This window comes from Pungitius pungitius, chromosome 6, assembly GCF_949316345.1.
Source record: "Pungitius pungitius chromosome 6, fPunPun2.1, whole genome shotgun sequence".
In the NCBI taxonomy this organism is placed as follows: Eukaryota; Metazoa; Chordata; class Actinopteri; order Perciformes; family Gasterosteidae; genus Pungitius; species Pungitius pungitius.
Window position 1 is genome coordinate 21,611,368 of NC_084905.1, and position 18,306 is coordinate 21,629,673.

The window sequence follows — 18,306 nt, forward strand, 5'->3', positions numbered from 1 at the left end:
ATAAGAGACAGAGAGGGACGGTGTATCGTTTCTTTGATCAACGATGATGTGAAGCAGCGGGATCACAACGAGGAGTGAAGGTCAGAGATGGTCTCTCAGCAGGCCGAACCTCAACATCAACGGGGGTGCAGTTACAGCGAGGAGTTTACAGCCCTTCAATATGCCGCCAAAGATCATTCTGCAAGTATTGCTGGAGACTTTAATTCAACGTCGTCGGGATCACCACGAGTTTCCATCTGAGTGAAACAGTCCCATCATGCAACAGAACGATCCATCACTGTGTGGGTTGGACCACAGGTCCACATTGAATTCAATTCTGTTAGTCTAAATAATAGATTCATTTACATTCTATTAGACTAAAGGCTTGAATTGGCTATATTAGACAAAGGTTATATAACGTAATAAAATTGATTAGACTAGAGAAGATTACATAATACTCAATATTTGAATACATAATTAGATTAAAGATCAGAATTGACTATAGGATTAGTTTACTGAGGTAATAAATCCACACTGACGGTCAGCAGAGAGAATGCACGTTTGAAGACTCTCCTGCATCGCCTTCATTAAATAAATGGGATTTGTTTGTTTCTTGGTTCTATCGAACAAACAAAAAGCAGCTTCAGGTGGAGCCGGTGGGGATTTGCTGTGTGAACGTGCAACTCTTCTTGTGACGTTCTGACCATCACAAAGTTTGCATCAGCACCAGCTCATGACCTCGTCCTCGTCCTCCTCCTCCTCCTCAGTCTGCAACAGGGCCATATAGCACAATATGAAAGATAGCCGGTGTTCCTCAGCTGATTAAGAACATAAAGCAATGAGCAGAAGCCCAGGCCTGCTCGTGTGTCTCCCCAGGAGAAAGCCATTAGCTCTGAGTAATGAGCCTCCTGCTAATACCGCAGCAGAATTATGCCTCTCCGTCACCGGCTCGGTGAGTGTTTGGCATTATTCAATTTAATTAAACAGTCAGTAATCCGCTTGTAAAAGCTTCTGAGGTTTCCATCTACACAACGCAACGTGGATATGACAGCTCGGAGCGGAGCAGCTCTTTGCTGAGGTGGAAATTGGTGTTTTTGCGCCATGATTCTGATTGATACTGTTTCCACAGAGATGGTTTCACATGGATGCTGCTGACCACCATTGAAAACAATCACATTTTTCTGTTGGTCAAATTTGAAAAGTCCTGTGATTAAGATGCGGTGGAATCTAGTGGTGTTTTCTAGATTGTAAGTAACTAAATACCAAGTTATAGACGCATGCATCACAATCGAGTTGAAGTGACTGTGAATTATGCGTGAATTTGAGGTGAATTTGACTATTATCATGGTTATTGTTATTGTTGATATCATTGGCTGTATAGTAGCGGGTTAATGGCATCCGGCGCATGCGCATTACATCACTCTGTCAATTCGAAACCAAGCGAGGGAAAACCAACCGGAATCCTGCATTCGTAAGTTTTTCTCGCTCATCGTCAGCATTTAATGTCGTGTTTACGAACACATAATAACTACCTACGATTGAGTGTGTTTTGCTGTATGTGCTGTCTGTTAGTTTGTAGAAGCGTGTTTAGTGCGTTACATCCGTTGGCTTTAGAGAATGTCAGACCAGACCCGCTGTAAAAACTCCGGTGTTTTGTGTTGCTGTATTAATCTCCGCAGGAATTCCTACACGTAGAGTACAGTTTTATACATTTAACACATCTCTACATCGCCTTCTGCCATTCGGCCAACAGCGTACACCCGTTTGTCTCTGAATAAAGTGCGTTTGCTTGGTTGTTAGTTTTGTGGTCGCTTCACTCCGTCTTTCGGACCCTAAACAGCGCCTCCCGAGTTCCGAGGGAAAGTCCAAACTTTGTTAAATAACGTCCTGCGTCATGTTCTCTTCTTCAGCCGAATGTTCCCCTGCGAGCTGCTAACTGGAACAGTTCTATCGTTATTATACTCTATGTCCCGTGTGTCACGACAGAGAATCGATTTGGGATCACTCTGCCCTCCATGGTGCAGTTAGCTGAAGTTAGCTAGCACGCTAACTAGCTAACGGCTAACGTTACCAGCACCACGGTGTGTGGCTATGTGCTCACTAGCATTAGCTTAGCATCACAAAGAGGCCAGTGGCCCGGTTCTAAACTAACTGAGCACGCTCCCCTCCTGCTGTGGTTTGTAGTGATTTGATGCAGACTTCAACCAGCTGGTTAACCGCTAACGTTGAACCCTTAAGACGCAGCGATGGACCCGTTTAAAGGGTCTTCATATTCACAATGTTCCGAAGGAGTGTGGTGACTGTGGAAGACTGGAGGAAGAGGCTTTTGTTTCAGAAATCCACTTTGTTCTGTGAAACTGCAGCTGCTCAACACGAATTACTCTTAGATGGACTGAGGAGATGAGAAGATGAAGAGATGAGGAGGTGGATTAGATGATGAGGAGATGAAGAGCTGATGATGAGGAGGAGATGATGAGGATTTCCCGCTGAGCTGTATTGTACTCGATATGCCTCTTTCATTTTGTGTTGTAGAAACCGTTATAAAGAGTTCATGCCTTGTTAAAAGTCACTGTGATACATCTTGAATCATCTAATGCTTGTCTGTCTACTGGCTGACTGGGAAAAAGGTTCAACATTACAGCAGCGGACTCGAGTTCTGCACAAATCGGACCCAAACAGAGCAACAAGTGTTTCAGTTTAACGTGTTTACTGGTGACTTATAAATGATGTTTATAAAGGATTGTTACAGCTACGTTAGTAATGCAAATGAGTGAAACATCTAAGGAGATGGTGAGAAAGCCAAAAGAGGGAAGAACTGGACAATGATACAAAACATCCATAAACGTTCTTCTTATCACCAGTTGATCCATGATCTGCGTCCCCTGAATCGGATATTGACCTCCGCTGGTCGTTCCTTTGTGAAGATGAACGGACGTCCTCTAAGTTCAATTAACACTGATCATCAACTGGGTTGGAGCGCGTTGTTCAAGTAGAGCAGCAGAACCTGTGGAAGTGCACCTTATTCAGAACGCATGTCTAAAGGTAAATGAAAGGCTTTACCTTGTCCCCACGTGATTCATTCACGCGCCGCTTCATATTCTTTTAAACACCTTCACGCAGAGCGTCGATGTTGAATCAAGGCATCGGGTCTACTGAGACAAATCGCTGATCAATACCATTATTGTTTCTTTTTGATTACGTGTTGAAAAGGCACTTTTCTATTGATCAACAGCAACGTTTACTGTGATTGAAACACGATGATCGTTGTGCATCGTTTTGTTCACCTCCCCTAAACCCCGGTGCACACTGGACGGATGTCCTCTCCACAGTGTGCACTGCCCTCTGGGAGGATTACTGCTGCAGAGGAGACTCCTCCGTTCTATCTGTTACTTACATCTGGGGTTTCTACCCGGGGGGGGGGTGAGACGGGTGATTTGTGTTATCTCTCCGATGCACAGACGCAGGAGATCATCGGCCCTCCTCCGGTTCTCCTCAACGTGTTGAGCCTCTTCAGATGAGAAGGCACCAAAAGGGAAAACTGTATTCTTTGGTTTTAACAAATCCTGCTGCTCCGCATTGTGAGTGTCAGGGGTTGTGGGTTCTAGTCCCTGCTGTGTTTGTGGGGAGTGAGGAGCTGCAGGTTGAGGCAGCAACAGAAAAAGCGGTGACGGTTCCTGTTTTTTGTATTTATTTCCCTGGATGCGTCGGTTTCTTTCATGTATTTATTTGGTGTGATGGGTTTGAATGGACGGGCTTCTCTGAGCGGCTCTCCCTCGACACCCTCCCACCGCTCAAGCTGCTCAAACCTGATAATAAAAATAAATAAAAAAGAGCCGCCGAAATCACCCGGCGAGCCGCGTGGCCTGTATTTTTTTTTATTAATTCAATAGGTGAAGCCGCTGCAGCGTGAGCCCCCGCAGCAGCTGCAGGTTTTTCATGTCGCAGCAAATGAGGCTTCGGGTGGCGGCCGCTGCAGAAAGTTCACCTGGGTTCATATTTCAGGAAGAAGAGAGAGAGTCACGTGGAGTTTACAGAGCCAGAAGCTGCTGAGGTTCTCTGAAGGCTCCTCTCTACGGCCGCAGGAGTCACTTTCTTCATTTATAACACACCGATTGTAGATTGTGTCTTTTTATACAGCAAGTTGCTCCACAAGGTTAGCGGTAATTGTTTCAGGCGCCTAACAGTGTTTGTTATTGTTTACAAAACGCTGGGCCTAAACATTTGTCTTAAGAGGAACGTATTCGTGTTTGTGACGTATCCTGGTTGAATAGACGTCTATGAGGAAATGACTCTACTTCTGTGTAGTGACCAGCAGGGGGCGACTCCTCTGCTCCCATAGACGTCTATGAGGAAATGACTCTACTTCTGTGTAGTGACCAGCAGGGGGCGACTCCTCTGCTCCCATAGACGTCTATGAGGAAATGACTCTACTTCTGTGTAGTGACCAGCAGGGGGCGACTCCTCTGCTCCCATAGACGTCTATGAGGAAATGACTCTACTTCTGTGTAGTGACCAGCAGGGGGCGACTCCTCTGCTCCCATAGACGTCTATGAGGAAATGACTTGAGTCCGTCACACAAGGATCAGGTTGGGATTGCAAGATCCAACCTTGAAGAGTAGATCATTTTATCCCGTCTCGTGTTTTCATCTCGTCGTTAGGCTGCAAAAATGTGATTTCTCTTGTGGTGACTCTTAAACTTCGTTGCCGTGGTAACTTGGTGGCATTTCCATTTTCCCATTAAAGACCGCAGCAGGCTCTGATTCACACATTGCCTCGCTTTACTCCTGTCACAGCTTCTCTTGGTGTCTCGTTTAATTAGTTTTGCAGTGCTGCAAAACAGAGAAAAACCTCAAATTCTCACACAGGAAGAACACGCTTTTTTTTATATGTGAAATCTGTCAGACGAGTCGTGCCTTTCAGCTGCTGCGGTTTCCAAACAAGAATCCAACAGCATTGTGATGGAAGTGGCTTTTCTTGCTCCACCAGGGACTGGTCTCTTGTTTATTAGGAGATAAATATGTGTGTGAACATGTTTCGGTGCATCACCTCCTGTTTAACGGGGGAATGGGGACTATTTTCAGCAGCGGATGAATCCACATTTGTTTTAGTGATCTTTTGAGGGATTTTAATGGAGCTCAATGGAGGAAGAAGATGCATCAGGCCGGGACTCTTGTTACTGAACCAGCTTCTAACTGCTTTTAATTGGTCGCTCATTGCTTTTAAATCAAATTTTGAAATCAAATCGATGTTCTCAGCTTAAATATTTACAGTATTAATAAAATCAGAAGAAAGATCGATCGGGCTCGTCTACAAACGGGTGGATAGATCGCTCAAAGATGTCCATCGGCGTTCTGAGACCAATCCTAAATCCAACAACATCTGGCTTCCTAAATCTGCATCTGGTCCTCAAAACCTTTTTCACATTGACAGAAGAACCGTCTTTGGTCAAATATTTATTCAGAGGCCCATCTGAGCTGCAATCTCCCCCCCCCCCCCCCCCCTTCCCCCGCGGTCCAAATCTGAGAGGTTTCTTTGATTTTATTTTTTCCCCCCGTCGTGTTTTCTGCTCGGCCGGGTGGAGAAGCTCGCCGTACCTGGGGGGCTGTTCCTGCGCTCCGCCTGGTCGGAGGGATCGCCACGCAGAGACGCGCCTGGGGGGGGGGGGGGGTCGCCCGGGGGTCAGACTAACGAGGCGCGACAGGAAGCCATGCGCTACCTGCTGGGAAGGCGGCCAGCACTTTTCCGGGGTTCCTCTCTCTGGGAAAAAAGGCCTCGCAGTGCTTTAACCTTCTCTTCGGATCGGGGGGGGCGGGCGGGGGGGGGGTTCCTGTCAGAGGGTTCATCACTGCAACGAGTCGCCTGAAACCTAAAAACCGCACGGATCACATGTCGAATCCTGGAGCCGAACCAGGGACTGAACCCCCCCGACGCAGTATGTTGGTGCAGATATGTCACTTGACCCCCTTCCTGTCCCTCAGGGGACGCCATGCCGCGACGAGTGATGTTGCAGGGGGCGGAGCCGGGCGCCCAGGTACCAGCCCACCTGACCAGCGTTCCCGTCTGGCTCATCGGCCCCGACACCGACTGCTCCAATAAAACCGCCACGGTTTGTTCCCAGCGACCCGCCGCGTTCCTCTCTCTGCTTCTCATGGATTCAACTTCAGCTGATTTTAATCTTCTTCACTATTTCCTTTTCATCCGTCACCTTCCACTTCCTGCTCGCTCGTCTGTTCTTCTCTTTCTCTGGAATGTCTACAAACGAGGAACCAAAGCGGCGGCATAATCCCCCTTCTGTCTCGCAGCTCATGTCCCTGCGGCGCTTTGATCAGCTGACAGCTCACATTCTTCACTTTTTAGGCTTTTTCCAGTTCACGCGTGTGTCTTTTGTTCTTCTCTTTGTCTCTCCAGGGGAAAGTGGTCCACAAAGGCCCGCTGGTGTCGCTGGCGTCTCACAGCTTCATCCTGAAGGCCGTAATCCAAGGTAGCGTCGGCTGGTCCACCAGCTGCCCGATCGTCCCTCAATGCGTCCTGTGGCTTTTGTTCCACATGTTGCTTGTTGTCTCCGGTGCGACGAGAGCAAAGCGAGCAGGCTGCACACGACGCCTTGTTTTATATTTGTTACTCAAGCGAGGCGTCCGAGGGGAAGGCGCTGCGCACTAAAAACAAACAACGAGAGATGTGAAACAGTCCTGGAAAACCACCCCGGTTCTTCCAATCAGAATCGCCTTTATTGGCCATGACTTCCACATGGGTCTCAATAAACCTACTCCATACACACCAATAAACTGCACTCTGTGAAAACACGACATGGATGTTCATCCGTGATTCTTTGCATCTTTCTCTCTTGCAGAAGAAGACTCGTCCCGAAGTGCATCGATTAACGTGGTCCTGATCGGAGAGCTGGCCGAGGACTTCAGTCGAGCTGTCAATCAGGGGGTAGGTTCCTCGCGTCAGAGACAACAAACCTTAACCGAATCAGAAGGAAGAAAGCATGTGTTGTTGTTCATAAGAAGTGGACGTTGTCATGGAGACGTCACGCATGAGGTTTTGAAGCCTCGAGTTTAGCGATTTCCTCCTTCGCCACCCTGCATCACAGCCGTCGCCGTGTTTGTTTTCTTTGGACAGGAAGTGAGCACATCTGATCTCTGGTAGAGACCTGTCAATCAGCGCGTAGCCCCGCCCTAAAGCACGGACCATCATTTACTAAATGAGCGTCATGCCGAGCACCAGAATAACACGACGTCAGTTTGATTGAACCGAACCAGAAGCTACAGAGCTGGTTTGTTCAGGGTTTGTTCCTCCCTGAAGAAGGTGTTCTCCTGCTGAGATGAAAGGAGGAGGAATATGTTGACATTCTTTGTTAGAACTGTGACTCCATAATCATAGCCGCCCTGCAGGTGCAAACAGCAGCCTGGCACTGAAACATCACACCGATCTATATTTAACGTGTGCCGACGTGCTGTGGTGAGACGGTGTGAGCGCAGATGATGATGACGATGATGATGACGACCAGGGGTATGGTGATGGTGGTGGTGATGGTGGTGATGATGGCGTCTGGCTGCTGGATCTCGTTCACAGCTCTTCCGCGTAGATTCTTTGACGTTGTGGGTTTTCAAACTCTTCTGTTTCTTGGAGTGAAATAAGCAAACGCAGCTTTAAAATATTATTCTACTGAATAGAAATTCAAATCAATGGCTTCTGCTTTCCGTCTCCTCTCCTTCACCTCCTCTTTCATCCACGGCACATATTTCAAACACACAAACCTACACGTGCACATCTTTCCCCCCTCTTTATTAAGCTTAAGTTAAGTGGCATTCCCTGTAGTGACCAGCAGGGGGCGACTCCTCTGCTCCCATAGACGTCTATGAGTCTTTGTAAACATTGTAAACATGAGTTTATGGTCTCAGTCTTTAGTTTAAAGTCTTCTTCAATGCAGCATGATGTTCATTTAGTAAATGATTCACTAAATGAACATCATGCTGCATTGAAAGAGATTTGAAACTGCAAAAGTGCAAAGTGGAGGATTCCTTATTCTAATGTAGCAAAGATAAAATAAAATAAAACCAAAATAGTAACTTGTTTCCTTTTTGCTGCAGGAAAACATGATTTTACAAAGTGCTGCATGTTTATTCTTGCTTTTATTCCACTTTAGAGGCCACAGGAAATAAGAAATATGAATCCCAGGACGGTAATTCATCAAATTGAATCAATCTATGTAATACATTCTAATTCCACCTAATTAGAAATGAGACAACAGGGATGCGATGGTTGGATTTGCTACATTTCATGAAATAGTGTTTGATTCTTGATGCGAGACAAAAACAAGCAGAGGTCTTTTCATGGTTGTTTTCCCTCCTCTCGGGTTTAGATGTTTCGTCCTTTTGTCTGCACATCTGGCACAGACGATTAGCCGCCTCCTTATTTATTTGTTTCCATCCGAAGGCGTCGTGACGTGATTCATTGCGTTTTAAAGTGAGTCATGGTGGAGACGAGCTCAGGGATGTTGATGTTGTGACTGAATGAAGAACGCTGTGACGACTTTATTTGATATAAATATTCATGGCCTGCTGATGAGATTTGGTAATGTTATTTTCCTTTTTTAAAGGAACAGGCTACTTAGAAGGCTGGTTTGTTGGGGTTGAGATTTTCTGCACCATAAAGCCTGTGATTTGAACAAATGAACAGGCTGATTTGAGTGGTGTTATTCTGTGGAGTGAAGTTAATTCATTTGATTCATCGCGGCTCCATGATGTTTATGTCCGAGCTCGGTCAAGCTTCTGATGATTTGTAGTGAATTTCCTGTGTGAATAGTTCAGACCTCAGATTAACCCAGGCTCAGTAAGGTCTACAGATTCACAGTTTGGTTGCAAAGCCGCAAGCTGACACTAAATATCTGAGATACAAAATAACTGTAAATACTTAAATTGATGGTTGCTGATTCAAGTTGGAGTCTTTCAACGGGCTTTTATTGTGAAAAGCAGCTGCGGTAAAGCACCTGTACTTCGTCCCCAGTTGCTCTTCATCAGTGGTCTCCTCATTTAACCCCAGACTTCTCTCCCTGTTCCCACAGGACGTGGTCGTGTTCTCCGGCTTCTCTGTGGGCAAATCCCCCACGGTCCACAAGGACGGGCTCCACCCCTTCAACCTGCTGCTGTCCGGAGACGCCGCCTGCGTTTATGTGAGGACGTGTGTGTGTGTGTGTGTGTGTGTGTGTGTGTGTGTGTGTGTCTGTGTGTGTGACAGGCTGTTATCTGATGTCAAGCGTGTGAAGGTACTTCAATGGGAGAAAGTTGTGTTTTATTAAGCCCCTCCCTGTCTAAGTGAGGGAAGGAGCTGTAATGTCTCTCCTCTGTCCCTCAGGTGTCCCCTCCTACTCCTCCTCCTCCTCCTCCTCCTCCTCCTCCTCCCATTCCTTCTTCTTCTTCTCCTCCTGATGACCCCAGGAGCTCGCCGGCCAAAAAGAGGAGCTCCACCCTCCCCGCTGAGGTCAGGGGGGGGGGGGGGGGGGTTGCTATGATCATCATGTATTCAAATGAAATGAAATATAAAGCCAAGTGCAGATCAGTGAGAACAGAAAACAGACAGAATAAGGATGTTAGGAGGAGATAAAATATTTTACCAAAGCTGCCATAAGAATTTTTATTTGGAGTCTTTGATTTTGCTCCTCGCTGAAGATCAAATGCCTGTAAAAATAAATCCAAGACACAAGTTACATCTTCCTCCTCTGAAGATCACTAAGTGTAATTCATGTAGTCATTCAAAGGGCTGCATTGGACGTCAGGTCACCCAATGACTCCAGCTGTGCTTCGTCCTCCAGGTTTCCAGGACCACGCAGGCTCCAAAGTACACGTACAGTTGCCTGGGCGACCTGCAGGACGGGTCGGTGGTCAACGTGTACGGAGTGGTGGTCTTCTTCAAACAGCCCTTCAAGAGCCGCGGCACGGGTCAGAACCCAACGGCACTCTGCTCTTAATCACTTCTAATGTCATAAAACCCATTTATTTAAAAACAAAGTCCTCTTTGTCTCCTTTCAGCACCACGGACAGAGACGTTACAGACAGATTGATTTGACTTAACTAAAGGGAATAAATACATGAACACGTCCCCCCTGGGAGCTGATTCACTCACCAGGTTTCTGATTAACATCATTAACAGATGGATACAAATCCATAAGATCAGACAAACGCACACGTTACACAAAGCTGAAACGTCTACATACGTGTGTGGGGGGGGGGGGGCTTCACAGCATTTGGACGTTGTGTTTTGTTCCTCAAGCTCATGGCTCTGTGTCCTTTGCACAGACTTCTGCTCCACGCTGAAGATCACCGATCAGTCCGAGCAGAAGATCGCCTGCACGGTGTTCCGTGACAAGCTGGAGGACCACCCCCAGATCTTTAGAGTCGGAGACATCGTGCGCCTGCACAGAGTCAAGGTGCCGCCTGGATCAAAGTCGCGTACGTCCCTCGAGGAGGAAACCGATTGAGACGGGTTCCTGCGTTTCTCCTCCCAGGTGAAGATGTTCAAAGACTCGATGACGCTGATCAACACCTTCGGCTTCTCCGTGCTGGCGTTCGACGGCGCCGAGGGCGACCCGGTGGAGCCGCGCACCTCCAGCAGGTCCTTCCACCTGGACCAGGAGGACCGGCGGACCGTGGAGGAGCTGAGGACCTGGGCCGCCAGCCGGGGCCTCCTCCTCCCCACGACCCCCCTGTGCGCCGCTCGGCCCAAAGACTACTTTGACCTGACCTGCCAGCTGCTGGCCAAAGCCCCCATGGACACCACCTGCACCCTGCTGAGGGTAAGCATGCCGCCCCCGCCCTCCTCCAACCGCTCTGGCTGACGAGGTGGAGAACACCTGACGAGTCTGCTGCTTCTCAACGACTCGTTCATTCCATTTCGTCTCTCTGTCCCTCCCTCCGTCTCCGTCTGTCTCTCGACGTCTCTGTGAGGAAGCTTTTTTTTTTTACCTCCACCTGCTGCGGCTCTCATCCTGAAGTGGTTCCCCGGTGTGTTGTCCCTCTGGGATCATGGCGCCGCTGGGTCTCGTCTGTCTCGCAGTAGATTGACTCCTCGGTCTCGAGTGTTTTTATCTCGCCCTCGAGCTGTTTCACCAGCCGCCCCCGCTTTCTCACAGCGAGAGGCTGTTTGCTGCCAGCGAGGCCGGTGGAGGAGGTTGAAACGGCTTTGGCAGCGAGCGCTGGTCGGCTGCCAGGCGGCCCGCTCTCTGGAGGGGGGGGGGGGGGGGGGGGCTTCCTGCTTGTTACGCAACAGGGAGGAGCTCCTGCAGAAGGCTCACGCTCCATCACAGCAGAGATCAGTTGTACCTGAGACGAGCATCCCGCCCCTTTCTGCTGACTTTACATCTCTTTAACGTACTGTGCTTCAGGCGGTAAATATGATCTAATTAGGTTTAAATGGGGCTTATTGGTTGGGTTCCTGACGCATTACACTCGGTTCTTTTATCACTTTGTCAGAAAAGAAGACGATTAATAAACAACCGCTTCAGCAGCAATACGAGAAGTTCCTCCGTCTTTAACAAGTCTCCACGTTTCTTACTTAAAGCTTGATGGGAGGAACATCTGCAGTGTCCTCAGCTCCAGGCACCGCCACAGGGTCCATTCAGGGATGTAATAACGTAGAGATGAATGTGTGCAGTCACAGCTGTTCATACCTGTTGAATGTCTGTCTCCAGGTGTGGGACGGGACCAGGTGTGCTCACCCCCAGCTGAAGGTGATCGTCGAGCCCAGCGCGGTGGAGGGGCCGACCTCCTTCTCCGCGGCCAGAGAGAGGCTCATCGCCGACGTCCTCGTGTACGACAACCACGCCGAGTCGGCCCGCCAGCTCAAGGTGGGACCAAAACCCAGTCAGAGCGACGCCAGTAGCACCAGAAACGCTCAATAGCGTAGAGATATTCAGTCTGCTCTTTACTCCAGTTTACTTCAGGTGTTTAGAGAGCTTTTAAAGGAGGTGCTAAAGGATAAACACGGGACTGGAGTCTGCAGTTTGGGTCTTTTTGTTGTTCGGTCTCCGTTGGAACCAGAGCTTCTGCTTCCTGAGGTCTTTGGCTTCATGTTGAGGGGAGCAGGGAGGGACGGATGGGTGAGGCTCTCCTCTTCTCACCCCTCTTTTCTGGGCTTTATTGATGTCTCCCTCTGCAAACTCCACCTTTAAAAGGGGTCACGTGTGTCTCCCTGCGTCCCTCCTGCTCGTCCTCTGGGCTTATTGCCCCCCCCTCCCGTTAGCATTGGCCGACTAAAGTCCAAAGGAGGCGGGGCATAAAAGTTGTCATTCTTTGACACCCAAACGTTGTTCAGCAGGTGCCTTTTGCTCTTAGGTTCAAGTCGAGGACTCACTGGGCCAAAGAGCGTCTCTCCTCGCTTTGAGGACTCATCTCATACTTGAACTCATAGGTCTCATTACTCATGTCATGTAAATGTCATGTAATGTCTCATATTTGCGGATAGAAGAACGAGGACAAATCCTTCTTGACTTGGATGAAGAAAGGGGATATTTATAAAGACTGATTTATTCATCCAATGACTTTCTTTATAAAGCCTCCTTTAAAGTGAAGCCTCTTTTTCTTCTTTCTCCCCGAGGTCTCGGCCCTTTTTAGTTTTTAAACATGGGTAATCAGTGCCGCGGCTCGTTTCTCCTCTCCACAGTCCAAAGGCCTCCAGCCTGTAACAGTCCCGAAAATACATGAATGCTCCGACGGGAGAAATCACTGAATTACAGGACTGAGGAGCGGCTCCTTCCTGACCTCCTGCTGCGGCTCCTTCCTGACCTCCTGCTGCGGCTCCTTCCTGACCTCCTGCTGCGGCTCCTTCCTGACCTCCTGCTGCTCCCAACGTGAGGAGAGGAGACCTCTGGGAGCTGTTCTCTTGTTCCTTTTCTTGCTGCGTCACATCTCGTTAGCCGGAGTGAACCTCGACTCAAACATGGACCTCTGAGTGTCACTTCATCCCTCTGAGAAGAACCAGGTTTTCCTTCTGTTACAAACTGCCTGAACATGAAAACCTGTCCATCATGGGTTTATATGTCATAGCGTCTGGTTCGAACGCTGCCTGGTGTCTTCATTCTTGGTACAGACCCACGTAGTCGTCTCTTTGAGGTTCTTCCTGCAGCTGATGCTCGGTGGACTCAGACGTGATGGACCTCTTCTGTATGTGCGACAAACTCCGCTGAGGTGTGAGAATAGAATGAATAGCAGATTGATTTCAGGTTGCAACATCAGTCACTTTATTCTGCCATGAGGGGGCCGCTGGTTTTGAAGGAGCTTTGGTGTGGTCCTCTCAGTGGCGTCTGCTAGTTTGTGTTCAGATGTCCTCTCGTTGTGTCCTGCAGAGTCACCCTCCCATGTGGCTGAATGTGTTCTTTTTCTCCAGCTCACACTGTTTCCTGTTTAGTGAACACAGCTCTGAGGAGAATGAGAGTTTTATGGCCCCCCCCTCCTCCGCCCCCCCCCCCCTCCACGGGCTCAAGCCTCCCCAGCGAGGAGTCAGTGGAGCGTCCTCGGGACGCTTCATTACCCCCCCCGTCCTCTCACAGCTCCGGACAGATTCTTCTGAGTGGGGGTAAACGGCGACTCCGGGGGGGGCTTTTATTTTCCAACGTTTTGCTTTTGTCAGTTTGTTTTACTTCTTTAGGCTTTATTCCAGCCTCTAATGGGTAGAAAAGCAGGAGAAGGAGCCGATGTCGTGAGGGCCCCCCCCCAGAGGACGTCCTCCTTCTCTCCTCCATGCTGGACATTTTATTTTATTCAATCAGGAACTCCTCTTGGTAGGAGCCTTTGAGGCTGAGGGCTTGTGTCTGGTTGCTAGGATACGGCATAACCATATGAGGAGGAGGGAGGACCGGGACGTTATTTTGAGCAGGTGCTGCTGACAGGAGGACGACATGAAGACAGACTTTGCATCCTCAGTGAGACTCTGTGAACAGACTGGAAACCACTCGGCAGGATTTAAGCGGTTTACCCCTTGAAATACGATGTCCACTATGTCCACTCTATGATGTCCACTCTACGATGTCCCCCAGTGTGCAGTCAGTGGCAGATCGGGACCCTTCTGAGTCAGTTTTAGAAGTGAAGCTTCAGACGAAGGAAGCTTCCCAGAAACATGTGACCTTTGTTCCTTTGGATGAACTTGATAGACGTGTTATTTTGGGGCTTCTCTGGTTCACAGGAGGCTTCATGGAGCATCTTCTTTTGCTTGTTGCCGAGCAGCTGAGCAGCACTGTGTGTGTGTGTGTGTGTGTGTGTGTGTGTGTGTGTGTGTGTGTGTGTGTGTGTGTGTGTGTGTGTGTGTGTGTGTGTGTGTGTGTGTGTGTGTGTGTGTGTGTGTGTGTGTGTGTGTGTGTGTGAGAGAGACAGTGTGAAGGCTTCTGAGCAGCGTGAGCGCCTCTGACTCTGATCAACGGAGCGTTGAATGAGGAAGAGGAAGAGCTTCCTGTTGACTGCAGTCGTGACGATGAGCTGAAGGGAAAGAAAAAAAACCCACAAAAGACAAAGCTTCCAGCTGAGCGCCTCTGAGGCAGCGTCGCCATCTGCTGGTGAGGCCGTTGCCACGGTGACAGAGGAGATGTTGGACGAGGTTCTTCTCGTTGTTTTGGTTTCTAAGGAACGTTCCTGGTGTCTTCATCAAACAAGAGAGTTTGTGTGGATTTGTGAAGGTGGCTGGAGGCGAGGGAGGGGTTGAATGAAGAGTTGCATGATGGGAAATGAAGGATCCAGCAGCGTTTTAGAGTCTGGCTCGTAGTGGAGACTGAATGTCCTCCTCCTTTGTCTCCTTCAGCCGGGGGACTTCCTGAGGATCTACAACCTCCGAGCGATCCCCGGGGCCAGCCGGGCGGGGGCCCCCCCCCACGGGGGCCGGTCCGAGGAAGACGCCTCTCACCTGGGTTTCCACCTGCACGGGGGGACGGCGTTCAGCAGGGGCATCCGAGTCCTCCCCGAAAACAGCCCTGCAGTGCAGGACCTGAAGAGGTGTGTGTGTGTGTGTGTGTGTGTGTGTGTGTGTGTGTGTGTGTGTGTGTGTGTGTGTGTGTGTGTGTGTGTGTGTGTGTGTGTGTGTGTGTGTGTGTGTGTGTGTGTGTGTGTGTGTGTGTGTGACCACAAGTAACAGGAAGTCCATGTGTCCATGTGTAGAGTGATGGCGGCCGTCCCACAGGAGGACGAGGACGACTTCTCCGAGATGAACGACTCACAGCTGCTGGAGGTCTGGAGCACTCCACCACAGTCCCCAGGTGAGAGACGGGGGGGGGGGACTTTCCCTCTGGGCCAATGAAGCGGTGTCTCCATGACGCTCTGCGTGTCCTGCACTCATTGTTTGGCCCTGGGTGGTGTCTTGTTTTCAGAGGCGGAGGCGATGGAGGTCAGCTCAGGTACGAGCGGTGCACGCCAGGTTTGATCGATTGAATCAGTCGAGATGATTCGGGTGAAGAACCTCCGTCCGGCTTCTCCATCCTCAGCTGTTGTTTTTTGCTCACCAAACGGATGAAAGAGAGCGTTGACGTGCGTTTGGTGTCTGTGAAGGCGTGTGTGTCTCAGAGAGGAGCTGCGGTCACGACGTGTCCCCGCGCTCTCTGGCCGAGGTGAAGCGCCTCCACCCGGGTGGAGTTCACCACGTCAGGGTGCAGCTGAGGAGCTACGAGCCGGTCCGACTCCACCAGGCGCTGAAGCTCCACTGCAGCAAGTGCTCGTCCATGTAGCTGCTTTTCTGCTTCTCACTGTCCCCTCGGTGTTGTCCTTCGCCCCCGCTCACGGCCTCTGTCCCCAGGCAGGACGTCCCAGATGATGAGCTGGTGGCGAGTCTCTTCTCGGAAGCCTCCAAGGACCCCGGGCCCTGCCCCGCCCCGCCGTGGGCGCTTTCCGGACAGGTCCTCGTCCCCGGAGACTCCGCGGCGTCCCCGGGACGGTCTCTGAGCGTCCTCCTGTCCACGGACTTCCTGTGCGAGGACACAAAGCGAGAGCTCATCTTCCTCTCGGGTAGGCGGCTCCTCTCACTCGCTGATTAAACCCCCCCTCGTTCCCACCCATCGCCGACGTGAGGACTGACATGAAGACATCCTGGCCGTTTGTCTTCCGTCCTGCAGGTGCCACTCTGGAGGAAACGTGTCGTCTGGCGGCCGGCTACCAGCACGTCGTCCCTGTGAGGTCATCGGGAGGTCACATGACCCTGCTCGACCTGTCGGCCCCCTTCCTGCTGAGGGGGAGGAAGAGATCCTACGGGTATTTCACTTATTTCATCTACAGCTGATAATGTTCACATGCAGTATGAAGTCTGGAGCTTCATCAACTACTTACCTGCACCACTGACCTCTGAACCTGTGTGTGTGTGTGTGTGTGTGTGTGTGTGTGTGTGTGTGTGTGTGTGTGTGTGTGTGTGTGTGTGTGTGTGTGTGTGTGTGTGTGTGTGTGTGTGTGTGTGTGTGTGTGTGTGTGTCTCAGGTGTAAGCGGTGCTCGCACGTCGCAGTGAGGGAACCGTTGCTCCCAGAAGGACTCGTGAGGATCAACGAGAAGCTCATAGCAGAAGGTGAGAATGTTTGTTTAATACGTCCTCTGTAGTCATGGTGACGTGACACTAGGACCATAAACTCTTGTTTAGAAGGTTTACTGAGGAAAACCCGCCCCCTGGTGGGCGCCAGAGAGAATGCAGCTTTAACACAAAGAATGAGATTCAATGAAAAGCTTGATGAATGCTTAATTAAAGAAAGATAAAAAAACAGGCCTAAAAAAGCCTTAAAGGGAAGATCACTCAAAGCTTTATTAGAGTTATAAAGAGTTGGAGTCGCTTCTTCTTCCTCTCCTCCCTGGTGGGGACAGTGTTCACAGCCCTCATGTCTCTGGTCCCTCAGCTCTGGGCGTGGAGCCGCTGCAGTTCGTCCTGCTGATGAAGATGAAGCTGCAGGACGCCAGCGACGCGCTGGACGTCTTCCTGTGGAGAGGCGCCGTGAGTATCAGTCCTTTGTGGACCAGTGCCCCCTCCTCTCTGTGGACCCATTGAGGTTTTTCATTTAGGGAAATGTTTATGTAACAACTGTTGAAAATTTTTATTTATTTTTTGTATTTTATTGGACAAATTAATCACTAAAACAATTCAGTAATTAATTGGGTAACAAATCCCCTGCTGCACCGTTATTCTTTATATTGAATAACTGTGTAATTGTTAAATAATTGCAGCCTTTAGGAATAAATCAAATATGTTTTTTTTTAACCAGCATATCTCCGTCCAGATAGAACCGGCAGCAGGAAATTTCCCAATTAAACCAGTTATACATCTTCATTTGGGGGGTGCTGGGGGTTTAGGGCTTTTATTTAATGATAAAATAAAAATAATAGATTTATATTATTTTTGATGAATAAACGACATGATGAAGAAGGATCGCGTCTCTCATCAGGAGTCCTTCTTCGGCGTGGCGGCGGAGGACCTGGCGGCCAATCAGGAGGCTCAGGACGGCGTGCGTCAAACGATGGACCTCCTCTGTCCAGCAGGGGGCAGCACAGGTACCTGGACCAGGAGCTTAAGCGGCTCACACGTCGTTTCATTGTCACCGCTGGTGTTTTCATGGCGTGTGTCTCGGCAGAGAGGCCCTGGATGGACTTGTGTCTGACGGCGTACCGAGGGGAGGACGAAGGAGGCCGGCCTCAAACCTGCTACCAGATCCAGCACAGCGCCGTCACCAGACCCCCCTGAACCGCACCAGGTCAAAGGTCACCAAGGAGAGAACGACTGTTTCTAAATAATAACGTTTTGGGGAGTTTCTTTCCTTTTATTTCATGTTCTTTGTGGATTTTATTTTTATTTATTTTCAACAACTAAATAAATGTGTGTGACATGTTTTAAACTGCAGACTGACATGTTTCAATAAAGTTATTTAGTTTTAAACTCAAACTCTCGGCTCATCTGTGAGGTGACGGCGCCACCTGGTGCCCACGCAAAGCTTCTTATACACCTCAAAGGGAAATATTGATGCATTGATCTACTATATATATATATATATATATATATATATATATTATGTAAGAGCCTAAAAAGGAAGGTGTGTGTGTGTGTGTTGCATTTCAAATCCTTTATGTCCTGTTACCTTTCAGATGAAAAGTACAGTAAAAAATACACTTGTTCTTATCACGCTGATGTTCAGGAGCTGTGGATCTCAGTTATTTTGTAGTTCAAACGTCCCCGTGACGTCACACAGCGGCGTGCTGATGTAACACCCAACCCTTCCGCTAGGTGGCGCACGAGCCTCGGCTCTTCTACTTTAGCTTTAACTTTTCATTACAGGAACTTTTGCTGCATAAATTACAGAGGCATGCTGGGAGTCCTTTAAT

At 49.3% G+C, this 18,306-nt stretch overlaps 1 protein-coding gene across 2 annotated transcripts; it reads left to right on the plus strand.

The window, feature by feature from the left end:
* The first annotated feature begins 1,211 nt into the window (after nucleotides 1–1,211).
* Nucleotides 1,212–17,970, plus strand: pot1 (protection of telomeres 1 homolog). 2 transcript variants are annotated; one of them, XM_037452500.2, is made up of 20 exons: nucleotides 1,212–1,450; nucleotides 5,958–6,085; nucleotides 6,388–6,460; nucleotides 6,830–6,915; nucleotides 9,050–9,157; nucleotides 9,340–9,465; nucleotides 9,797–9,923; nucleotides 10,281–10,411; nucleotides 10,490–10,777; nucleotides 11,672–11,827; nucleotides 14,770–14,960; nucleotides 15,123–15,220; nucleotides 15,332–15,358; nucleotides 15,510–15,681; nucleotides 15,754–15,962; nucleotides 16,070–16,205; nucleotides 16,425–16,510; nucleotides 16,833–16,927; nucleotides 17,376–17,481; nucleotides 17,562–17,970. In XM_037452500.2, exons 2-20 carry the CDS (start codon nucleotides 5,966–5,968, stop codon nucleotides 17,669–17,671), a joined length of 2,445 nt encoding a protein of 814 aa, XP_037308397.2. In that variant the 5' UTR covers nucleotides 1,212–1,450; nucleotides 5,958–5,965; the 3' UTR covers nucleotides 17,672–17,970. The 2 variants fall into 2 exon arrangements, with proteins under 2 accessions (XP_037308397.2, XP_037308399.2); XM_037452502.2 differs by having other exon boundaries at nucleotides 15,510–15,669.
* The last annotated feature ends 336 nt before the right edge of the window (nucleotides 17,971–18,306 follow it).

Excerpts from the sequence above, each read along its gene's own strand:
- pot1 (XM_037452500.2), top strand. The coding sequence starts at position 5,966 with ATGCCGCGACGAGTGATGTTGCAGGGGGCGGAGCCGGGCGCCCAGGTA. Across the intron at positions 9,924-10,280 it reads CTTCAAGAGCCGCGGCACGG|ACTTCTGCTCCACGCTGAAG; the intron begins GTCAGAACCCAA and ends TCCTTTGCACAG. Across the intron at positions 15,221-15,331 it reads CACTCCACCACAGTCCCCAG|AGGCGGAGGCGATGGAGGTC; the intron begins GTGAGAGACGGG and ends TCTTGTTTTCAG.